Below are 12,476 nucleotides of genomic sequence, written 5' to 3' on the forward strand. Positions count from 1 at the left end.
ATAGCAACATTTTAGGGTATATTTTACGATGAAAATTATATCACGCTTTTGTTTTATGTTTTTAAAGTAATTTTCAACTTCTCAAATTCCAATCAACATCTCATTTATATTTACATTTAATAATGAAAATATTTTACTTGATTATAAAAACATTTTAGCAGATTTTTGTCTACGAAAATTAAAATATTGTATTGTATTGTAAACAATTTATAAATACCCAAATTCCGTTCAGTTGCGCTTACTTTAAAGCAAATAAACCAAAGATTCCATTTGAATATATGTAGAATCATTATAAGCGCGCACATTTTTCTTAAAATACATATTGTAATGATCTTAAAAAAAATAATTTTCCAAAAAGTCGCAACATAGTAAAATACCTATAGAAATTTCATTATATTTTCTATTTTTTTAGAGACTGCATTTTATTTCCTATAATGAAAGGGACAACCCTCGTCTATTGAGTTTGTTGACTCTTGAGAGTGTTTTGTTAGCGCATAAAAGTGTCAAATTACTGAAATCATAGGGAGAAAGAGGGAGAGAGAGCATAGAGCACAGGGCCAGCGGATAAGCGGGATTAGTGCGCTTGTTAGTAGCAGTCACTGTAACACAGTGAGTCTTACATCAGATTCGTTTGATAATTGGCGGATCTCTGACGTGTAATGAATTCTGACGGACTGTCACTTGCAAGATTTGCTTTGCTGCATTACATACAATGTCTTTGGGTTAATTGGCACTGACAAAGGTCTTGACTTCAGTGTGTTCCAAGTGAAAGACTGAGAACTGCAATTTGTTGACACCGTCCAATCAATGCAAAGGTTTTCTGAAAGTTGCAAAACCGTTGCGTTTGCGTTTGCATTTGAGTTGCGTAATTACACAAAATGACAGCGTACTGCAGAGCAAAACGAATGGGCGTTACTCTATTTGCATGCCAGTCATGTCCGGTTTTTACTTTGTTGAGCTGCTCTTTTGGCCTTTTGGTGGTTGCTTTTGTTTCAGCCATATTCCCGACCACACTCCATATTTACTTACAACTTGAAATTATTTGTTTTGCAATACCACAGTACAAAAAAAACGAAAACAAAAACAATATGCATACTACATATACACATACACACAGAAATTGCTAATGTGCTGCAATCAGCATTTAGCCGACTCGTAATTAGAGGCAATGGAAACATTCACTTACAGCAGCAACTCGAGCGACAATTTCCATAGAAATTATTAATGTTTCGTAATAGTTTCGATAATATATAGGTTATAATCAGGTTCACAGTGAAGGGTAGTTAAAAGGTATTGCTATCTTATTAAAACTAATACAGAATGAGGTATTACTATAACTAATATTTACTTCATGTAAACTATTAAAACATTTTAACAATGTTTCTGATTACGAAATAATTTATTAACCACTTCTTAAGATGTCCTAAGTATAGAAGAGAAATTACAGTTCAATACAATAATTCAATATAGTTATCCTAATTGAAATTACAATAAATCTATATAAATACATAGTACTTTCAGATAATCAGATAAACAACGATATATAAAATAAAGCACTTTATAAATTTATGAATTTATGTATATTATTCATAAACTTAAGTATTTTATGAGTCTAAAGCAAAATAGCAAAAAATTTGAAATGTGAATTTCTTTTAATTCTCAAAAACTGTCAATACTACCAAATATATTCTTTAGTAACATTAAAATATTTAGAAGTATTTTAGAATATACATTTCATAAATATTTTCTTTGAACCATCTTATTCAAATGTGCTGTAATTTAAATACAGTTGAAAATACTACAAATATATATTATTTTCTATAGCGATATAAAATTCTTTCAATACAAGATTACATTTGAATAGCAACAAGTTGCATTTTAAACATAAGTATAACCTTGAAATTGCTCCCCAAAAAGGAGGCAAAAAAGGATGCGACGCGTGCGATGAATGCAATGCAACTGTTGCTAATTAGCAGACAGGCGGGCCAAAGCGTTAAAAACGCTGCGAGTATGTGAGAAACACCAAAATAAAAAAAAATGAGAGACAGGGAACGGTCAAAGAAACTCACTCAAATGTACAACACAAAGCGGAACGTGTTGGAATTGTGTGAAACGAAAGGCACTCAACGGAAAGAGGAATAGCAAGAGAAACAACATCAGCAACAACAACAATAACTACAACGACAACAGCCGCAGTGAGAGATAACAAGAGACGACAACGGCGAAAAGTTGTCTAAAAATGAACAAGAACAACAACAACAACGGCAGCAACAGCAACAGCAAGAGGAAACATGAAAAACCGCAAGCAAAACGTTTGCACTTCATAAATGCCAGCGCATGTGCCAGAACGAGAGCGAGATAGCACCGCAGAGTGAGAGCGAACGCAACGGCAAAGCGCCGACATTTTTAATTGTAAATGAGTTATGACGACGTCGAGCAGAGGCCGCGTATGTGTGTGTGTGTGACTGCTGAGTGGCCGTCAACACGCAGCGACGACGCGAGAGGAGCACAGCGACGAGCGCAACTCCCACTCAAGCACTTCGCTCCGGCAGCAGCGCATGCGTGCGAGTGCAATGACAGCAAGCACCACAGCACACTTAATTGCCATCACGCTCTCTCTCTCTCTCATCAACACACAGACACACTCGTACTCGCATACAACTTCCCCGTTGCCGTTGCTTTTCCCAATTGAAAATGTGAGTTGAATTTTTGTTTCCAGCACACATTCAACAGCTGCCGCACTGCTCACTCCTGTGCGTTCTCATTGCGCTGTCTCTTCGATACGCTGGCTCACTCGCACTTGTGGCGAACAAGTTGGAAAACTGGTTTCCCGCTGCCATTCGTCGTTGCTGCTGTTGTGTTTGTCGCTGTCGCTGCTGCTGCCGCTGCTGCCGTTTTGCCGCCGCAGCTCGCCAAGTTCCCTCACAATTTCCAACACAGAATTCAGTTCGTCGTCGCCTGTCTTACGTTGCGCACACACTCAATCCGCGTTGCGCTGCAGTTTCACAGTTACACACAGTTACAGCTAACAGCTAGCTACAACTACACAAGAGAACTCGCGTGACTTACACACACACACACTAACAGATTTTACTGCCTATGCGTGTGTGTTGCATTTACCGTTACACAGTTTTATATACACACAAAGTGTTTACTTTAGTGCGAAAAATGCTGCAAAATTCATAAGTGTCTCAAGTGCTAACAAGTGCCGCGATCCACCAAAAAAGATACAATATCCATCAGATACAAATTATCTGCTGTGTTTTTAACTCTCTCTCTCCAATACACACTCTCTCCAAAGCAAAAAGCTTTGCCAAAATGCTTGTCGGCTCACATCCGTATCTATGCAATGGCGTTCTGCCGCCTGTCACCGCTGTTGTTGCTCCCAATAGCAACAACAATAACAATAACAACAACACAGCCACGGCAACGGCAACAGCAACAACAACGACGAGTAACAAAAGTGCCGCCGGCTCAGCAACGGATTTCTCGATAGCTGCAATCATGGCACGCGAGGATGCCTCCAGTCGGGAGTCCTCAGTGCGCAGTGCAAGTAAGTTGATAACACAAAATGATAAAGCCCCTCCAATATAAATTGTAGTTGACAAAGGCAGCAAATGTTTAAAGTGTCTTTAGCAAGCTTAAAGTACTTCTGAAAGTTGAATGCAATTAACGCATTTCGATTTTGCCAGCAAAAACCAATACTTAATTAGAGAGATCTGACGTTTTAACAGTCAGTTTGCTTTGCTATTTTCTTCAATGGGTATTCACACGAGTTTTTCCTGCTAAATCAAAAAGTATCAAAGCTCATTGCGTCATATAATTAACCCCATATTAGCAGCAATTAAACTGTAGCACCAATTATCAGCTGCTGTGCTAGCAAAGTGCCCACAACTGAAGCCGTCGGCTTGCTTGCAAATTAGTAACTGTTTAAGTCCTATTAGAATATTGCTTTGCAAAGTGCACTTGCCTTTCAGCTGCAACAAATTAAATTGTTGCCACAATTACTCAACATATATACAGAGAGGAACACTAAAGTTGCTGTCGCTTGGCGTTGCAATAGAAGAACAAGACAATCTATAATTATAATGCACAATTAACGGTCGGTCAATCGATGCAATCAGAGTCCAACTTGTACTCGTATATAGGAAAAACGTGTTTGCAACTAGCCGACGGCATCCGCGATTAAATATACGCCCAAGTGGGGGGATAAGAAGGGTGTGGTAGGGGCTGGGGACACACACAACACACACAACCGTAATAATATTCAAAATCCAAGCCACTTATTGAACTTTTGTACTAGTTTTGCGTATTCCGATTAGTTGCAAAACACAAAAAATTTAAATATTCATTGATGGCAATCAAGCAAAACAAAAAGCAGCTAACAAAAGCTGCTAATTATGTTAATTAGCGTTCACAATTTTTATTAATTTTACGAGGCGCAAAAATCAGCGACGGCAAATGCCAATGCTTCAAATTATTTATTAAATGTATGCATAAATATATACTTTATTTATGCATTTCTTGAGGCGACTCGTTTTTTTCTTTCACTGTGTGTTGACTCAAGCTGCGACAAAACACACAAAAATAAATTTGAGTTTTTGTGCCGACTTTGCATTTTAACACCCAAAGGGCAAAGGCGTCGGTCGGTCTTTCAGTCGATGCAGAGCGCACACTATAAAATTAAAGCTTATTAATTTTAAGCAGCAACTCGAACAAAGCAAATCAGCAGCAGCTCTATAAAGTCGTTAAAACATTTATAGAAATTTTCAAACATAATATTATGACTACAATGATTATGATTGCTGTTGTGAGACACCTTGAAACGAAGCGACTCGGTTGAAGAATACGTATTGAAGAGTGCCAATTAAGCGGCAATTATTCCACTGTAAATGGAAACGTAACGGAAATTACATATGACGCCGCAGACAATGAGGCGACGACGACGTTCTGTCGTGTAGAAGTTTTCAATTTTCTTGTGTCTTGTGTCACTGCAAGCAACATGTTGCAAGAGAGTGCAATTAATTAGCAACATGTTGCCGAAACAAATGGACTGCAGAATTACATGTACTTTCATTCAATTTGCATCGGCTTCATTCATTTAATTTTCAATTTACTAACTCTTGATGTTTTTTCGTTGTTCCTTTTTGCTACTTCCCAGGTCCCATTTCGGTTGAGGATGAAGTTGACGTTGATGTTGTTGACTGCAGCGATGCTGAAGAGCCGCCAACAAAGGCGCGTCGTCTTAACCACCATCATCATCATCATCACAATCACAATCACCACAGCAACAATAACAACCACAGCCACAGCAACAACAACAACAACAGTGTGGCACACATCAATTCGAATCACAAGAGTCGCCAAAGCAACGGCGCCAACAATTCAGCGACTGAATCGCAGCTAAACACAAGCTCCACAAGCAGCCAAGGACGCTGCTCGACGCCACCGCAATCGCCGGGTACCGAGGACAGCGAGGAGCGTTTGACACCCGAACCGGTGCAGAAGGCACCGAAAATTGTTGGTTCCTGTAATTGTGATGATCTCAAGCCGGTGCAATGCCATTTGGAGACCAAAGAGCTGTGGGATCGCTTTCACGAATTGGGCACCGAGATGATCATTACCAAAACTGGAAGGTAAGCAAAATTGGCATTTACTTAAACTGGGGAGGAAGGAAAAACAGTGAAGAGGAATGTACCAGACAATTTCTAATTATATTCCAACACATCGTGTGTGTTTAGTTATCTCTTTTTGTGCAACTGTTGTCAGCTCACATTTCACATTTCCGTTGCACTTTGCGTTTCCCCCCTCGCACACATACCTTGACTCACTTCTAAGCATAGCAAATTTTTGCAATGTCAACACAAATTTCATGCAGTCGTCACATAAAAGAAACCATTAAACTGTGTGCGGTCCCCAGGACTCAGATTCTACCTGTGTCTCGACCGCATTTTCTGCAACATGAGGAGAGATTTCTTTTTGGTTGCTCGTTTTTCGTTTTCGTTTTGTCGTTTTCTGGGCGTTGCTCTTGTCAGCAGGATAGGGCAGGACACAATGACCACGGGTTGTCCACACCTAGCTCCCAGTGACCACACACACACACACACATAGCTGAACTAGTGAACTAGTTTGTGGACCCAGGAGAGGAGGACACACGCACACACTCAATCTCTGCCCTTTAATGATATTGTAAAAATCACACCTTAGAGCACACGCAGACACACAAACAGGGCGGTCCCTGGGCCATTCTTTTAAGGCCAGGTTATGTCACACGCAGGCTTAGAACGCATTAAAACCACAGGATGCCATAGCTAAAGAGTTTGTTCCCCCTTTTGTGTGCACTTGTCAAAGCAGCCAACAAAAAAATAGAGAATAATACCAGTAATAATAATATTCCCTCTTTCTAAGGGGGGGTTATAAATTAAAGTATTTACTAGAAAGTGTAATGTGTGTGTGTGTGGCTCTCTGACTTTAATTAATAACAAACAAGGAGAAATCTTTTGTACAAAACGAAAATCTTATTTTTATATTTATCCCTCTCTCTCTCTCGTTTTGCAGACGCATGTTCCCCACGGTGCGCGTTTCATTCTCGGGACCGTTGCGTCAGATACAACCTGCCGATCGTTATGCCGTGCTGCTGGACATAATACCAATGGACTCGAAACGCTATCGTTATGCATATCATCGGTCCGCATGGCTGGTGGCTGGCAAGGCAGACCCAGCGCCTCCGGCCCGTCTCTATTCCCATCCAGACAGCCCCTTCAGCTGCGAGGCGCTGCGCAAACAAGTTATCTCCTTTGAGAAGGTCAAGCTGACTAATAACGAAATGGATAAGAACGGACAGGTGAGTTGACTTCAGGCTAAGCAAAAACAGAAAAACACAAGACAGACTTTCAGGCAGACAGCCAGAGAGAGAGAGAGAGAGAAAGAGAGAGTAAGGTAGATTGATATCTGAGTCTTGGCATTGAGAATCGAGATTGTAGGCGCGATAGACGCGTGTTAAATGATTGATAATTGTGACTGGCTTAACGCTGAGCAATGCAATAAAAATGTGCAAGCAACAGTTGCAGTTAATATGAGTAGAGAGAAGCTTTAAGTATATACTTAGCACCAGTTTTTAAGTTTATCAATGTTTAAGCTAATTCAAATAAAAATTTCACAGTTTAGCTAATACTTATTTATACATTAAAGTTCTTAATAAACTAAAAGAACTTAGGAATTTGAGTGATCTAATTTGTATGTAGATCAAAGCTAATTTTCAACACAGTTTGTCAAAAACTTTTCTGTAAATATTAATACCCAAAGACAACTTAAGAATTTGGCTGATTCAATTTTTATATAGATGAAAGCTTATGTAATTTAAAAGGCAGTTCAGCAAAAATATTTCTATAAATCAAAGTCGCTTAAAAACCTCAACTAACTTGAAAATTTTCCCGATTCTTTTTTCCCTCTTCACAGATTGTGCTCAACTCGATGCATCGCTATCAGCCGCGCATTCATTTGGTGCGCCTGGCACATGGCCAGAGCATTCCCAGCAATCCCAAGGAGCTGCAGGATCTGGACCACAAGACCTATGTGTTTCCGGAGACAGTGTTCACGGCTGTCACCGCCTATCAGAATCAGCTGATTACCAAATTGAAAATCGACTCAAATCCATTTGCCAAGGGTTTCCGTGACTCGTCACGTCTCACCGACTTCGATCGCGATCCCATGGAAGCATTGCTGCTGGAGCAGCAATTGCGCTCCCCGTTGCGTCTGTTCCCCGATCCGCTGATGCAACAGTTTGCCGCCCAACAAGGTGGCGCCGATCCTGCCTCGATGGCGCTGTTCGAGAAAGCGCGTCAGCATCTGCAAATGTTTGGCGGCAATTCGCCGTACGCTCAGCTCATGATGCCGCAAATGTATCAAGCTGCCGCCGCTGCACCCCCGCCACCTGGTCTTGGCGCCTTTCACATGTTCCAGCAGCAATGGCCGCAGCTAACCGCCGGCTTTTTGGCCAGCGCCAATCAGCAGGCGGCCGCCGCTCAAGCCGCTGCCCAAGCGCAGGCGCAAGCTCAAGCCGCCGCCGCAGCGATGGCGGCGAATCGCACACCACCGCCTCCGCCAACAGCCTCCACCCCCTCGTCCACATCGTCGGGATCGCCGTCGCCCGATATGCGACCTCGGCAATTTCAACGCTTCAGTCCATATCAGCTGCCAGCGCAGTCAGCGCCGCCGCCGCCGCCCCATGGAGCGGGATCGCCGCCAGCGCCCGCCTCTCGCAGCCCCGCCCACTAGACAAACCAGGCTGGCATTTGCCCAAAAACAGTATTAATCCAAAAAAGAAGAAGAAGAATGCGAAAGAAAAAAAAACTCAACAAAGTAAATGTTATAAATTATTTGTTATACACTATCTATATATCTCGTTCTCTCCTCTTTTCTCTCAACTCTCGTTTCTTTTTATTGTATAAAATTTCATTTTCGACCCATGTACAGTTAAAAATGTTGTGCTAGTAAATTTTTGTGTAAATTAGTTAAAACATATTGTAAAAATGTTTCAATGTTGTTCGAAAACTCATCTCAGTGTAAAGTTTAAAGCAAAATTCTAAAAAATCAAAAACAACAAAAAAAAATTTAAATCTGCTTCATCTTTGTAAACACTAAACGTTAGTTATGCTATCTATAAATATATAAATATAAATAAATTAATAATATATTCATAGTATTAACATAAATTCATAGACGCTTCAGTTAGTTTTATTTATATGAAAATTCTAATTTAAGTCGAAACAAGAAAATACAAAGAAAATTCAACTAAAATAATACATATATGTTTATTCAATGTGAACAAACACACAAAAAACTATTTAAAGAAAATTTATTAAACGAAAAACAAAAAAAACTACAAAACATAAAAACACAATAAAAGTATAAATATGTGAATCAAACATGGTCTGGCAATGATTTTTTTATTGAGTAAAATGTGTGAGAAAGTCGAAATGAGGAAATTTCGAATCTCTTTAGGCAACCGAAAATAATCTCTACTCGGATTAACATTCTCGTTCAGCTCGTTATCCTTAAAGCCTCCACATAAATTAGAGTCCCAAAATATGCACTTGACTTGCCAACTAGGCAAATATCCTGTGCTCCTTTTTTGCTGCTGCAGTCAGTAGTGAGGGAATTTCTCACACGTCTGCACTTGTTTCGTTACACTTTTCACTCTCGCAAGCATATCCTGAGTATCCTTTTTGCCCCCATAGGCGTAATTCCTCTGTTGCAAGTGACGCGTTGCGTTCTGCAGGCAGAACAAATTGAAAGCAGACAAGAAACGATACGAAAGAGCAGCAACAGCAGCCGTCGGGGAAATGTTTAACGAATGCATTTTCATGGTCACTCAAAGTGAACAGAACAGTTTTTCATTACCTTCTTTTTTGTGTGTGGTTGCTGTTGTTGTTGTTGTTGTTGTGCCTTCTCTTGGGCTTGTTCGAGTCAAAGATGGATGATCTTGTCGTTGTGTGTGGATAAGCGTAACAAAATTGTATTGAAAGTTTGTTTTTTGGGTTAACTCTTCAAGCGTAAATCAGGCCAGGCAAATCAAGAATGCGCCACAGTCAAGTTGATAAGTTTATTTCGAATAAAAAAAAAACTACCACTAAATACAAAGCCACTTGAGCAGGGACTAATTATAAAGAAATTAACTTTTCATGTGCACAAGGATAAACATCAACGAACAAAAACACTTCCTCTAATTATACCACAAGTTATTCAATATACCGAAAAATAAATGATATTATATGTGAAAGGTGCAATCGACATTTGTCTATCTGGCACCTAAACATTGTTGTAATCGTAGTCACTCGACCCCTCGAATGTTTTAGTTGCGCTTGAGCATTATTTTATCAACGTTTGCCGATCTCTTGGGTGTCTCAGTTAATTACAAACTAATCACAAAAACAAACAAAGCATTAGGCTATCACCAGACGCTGATCTTAACAGGAGCCAGCAAACGAGAACAAGAACAGCAAGAACAACAAAAACAGCAACAACAACAACAACCAGAGGGAATATGTCAAATGTTGAGCTAATTTATAAGCAAGGCCGCCAAAGATCCATGTAGTTCCAGTGTCAAAACAAACAGCTCGACGCGGCCCCCAGAAATGGTAACACATTCGACTCATTTGTGTCTGAAGTGGAAGTGAGAGAGAGACAGAGAGAGAGAGATATTACACACACATTCACTGGACTGTGTGTGTTTGGTGAGTGGTGTGGACGCTGATGTCGTTCCCTTGGCATAAATTTTCCTTCCTTTTGGCGTTTTCGTTTTAATTTGAATGTAAATGATGCTGCGACATTGCCGGAGCACACAGCACATGGAGCAGCTGTGAATATGCTTTTGTTGCTGCTGCTGGTGTCTCCTTCCCTTCCCTCTCCTCTCTCTCCTCCCTCTCCCAAATTCCCCAACAACAACAACAACTTTCCTCATGTACAGTGTACACCCACAAATCAGCGTTGGCAGCCAGACAGACAGACAGACAGACAAGGGAGAACTTCCATGAGGTTAAATGTCAAAAGGCGCTACAAACAGTGACAAAATATTTAATTTTTGGGGCGTTGGTAAATATTTGTGGCACTTAATTGGCCGCCGGGTGGCGGGTTCCATTAATTTATGACACCCGAAAAATGTGTATAAGCCTTGTCAAGGTAGAAACTTAATATGCTTATTTAATATGATATGGAAATGGAGAAGGCTGAACAAGAAATTCTTATTACATTTCCAAGCGATGCAACTATTTATTTAATAAGTACAAATATTAGAGTATTGGATATTTATTACCCTAAATTGAATTTGTAGAGATCTTAGATATTATATAGATATTTTATATTATTCTCAAATATTTTTCCCAATTAAAAAAGGAGTTTTAAAACTATTCTTTAGTATTTATTTAAATATATTTATATGTTTAAATGTTCTTTATTTTTGCGAAATTTATTCTTAGATTTTTCAAAGTCGGAAAAATATACAACTTTAAACTTTCTATTATCTATAGGGTATTAAGCACTCTATCTGCTGTCCCTTAGCAAAACAATGTGTTAAGCATTTATTGAATTCATTTTTTATAGATCTGAAATATTATCTTCTAATCAAAATTCAATAAAATTGTAAACATTTTTCAAAATTACCAAAATTAATGTAGCGTTTTATACTAATTTTGCTCAACATTTAAAAAATTGTCTTTTAATTCTTTATAAAGTACATAACTTTCAGTAGTATTATCCTCAATTATCTTTAGTTTCATCATGTTTATCACTCATGCTAGTGTCACCCATTTCTTAAATTCAACATTTATAGATTTTACATTATAGGCATATTAATTTTATATAAATTTGAAAAATTTTTCGCAGTTTAAATTGTAAATTAAAATTTTTTTTTAAATACTCAGAATTAAACTATTTCAATATTTTTCATAGTCAATCAAATTATTATTAGATATTTTTAATAACGATTTCTATAGTATTTATTTATTTGTTTTAGATTTTTTTGAAATACTTAGATCTTGTGTATCATTTATTTACAAATCTAAAAAAGACTTTACTTTTTCTATGCTCAATTATGTGCAGCTTCATCATGTTCAACTCTTTTGATGCTGTCACTTGGCAGCAAGATCAAGCGATACCACTAAAAGGTGCAATGTCTGTCTCTCTGTCAGTTTGGTTCTTTTTATTGCACTTTATGCTGTTCGGATGACATTACAAAGTGAACTAGCAATCAACGCGCTGCTGCCACGCCCCAATCATTAACCCAAACATGACCAGGCAAAGAGTGTTGGCCCTAACGGTAGATGGGCAAGTATGTAGCACTTGCAACATTATGCGGCACGTGCTGCATCAACCGACACGTGTGTGTGTGAGTTTGAGTGTGTGGAGCCCATTGGGCAATGAGTTAGTATACGAGTGTCGCTGCTACTGAACTCCCTTTTGCTACCTCTGCTGGACTCTGGAGCTGAGGACCATGACGTTGCCCTATCGCTTGGGCAATTCCCTGATCGCCCGTCCTGGCGCCCCGTCGAGTGAAAATTTGTAGAAATTAACGTTTTTATTCTGTGCCATGCAGTGCAGTGCTGCAAGCTTGATTGTAATTAAATGAAATTGCAGAAAAATCAATAAATAATTGGCAAACACGCAAATTGAAAAGCGCCGCCATTTCGATGATGTGCAGTTATCGTTGATAAACTCCTCCTTTTGACCCTCTCCACTCTTCCCAAAAAGGTCTACCAAACAGGTCTCAAACCTAATGCTAATTGAGCTGCCTGATAATGGCTTTATAAACACACAGTCCAAACTCTCCAAGTTGAACATGTCAAAGGCCAGAAAACTGTTCTAGGCTGTCCAGCTGTCAAGCGACGGCTAAGGAGACGGGTCGAAAATCAATTAGATGGCCAGAAGAAAAACTCATATATCATTAACAATTTTCGTGTCATATTGCATTTACGTGTGAC

The 12,476-nt window shown here is 39.2% G+C and overlaps 1 protein-coding gene across 1 annotated transcript; it reads left to right on the top strand.

The window, feature by feature from the left end:
* The first annotated feature begins 2,994 nt into the window (after positions 1-2,994).
* Positions 2,995-8,694, top strand: LOC117565444 (T-box protein H15). Its single transcript, XM_034244535.2, has 4 exons — positions 2,995-3,553; positions 5,162-5,636; positions 6,559-6,844; positions 7,459-8,694. Exons 1-4 carry the CDS (start codon positions 3,319-3,321, stop codon positions 8,275-8,277), a joined length of 1,815 nt encoding a protein of 604 aa, XP_034100426.1. The 5' UTR covers positions 2,995-3,318; the 3' UTR covers positions 8,278-8,694.
* Positions 8,695-12,476: the final 3,782 nt, after the last annotated feature.

Source organism: Drosophila albomicans, chromosome 2L (genome assembly GCF_009650485.2).
Source record: "Drosophila albomicans strain 15112-1751.03 chromosome 2L, ASM965048v2, whole genome shotgun sequence".
NCBI classification, from domain to species: Eukaryota; Metazoa; Arthropoda; class Insecta; order Diptera; family Drosophilidae; genus Drosophila; species Drosophila albomicans.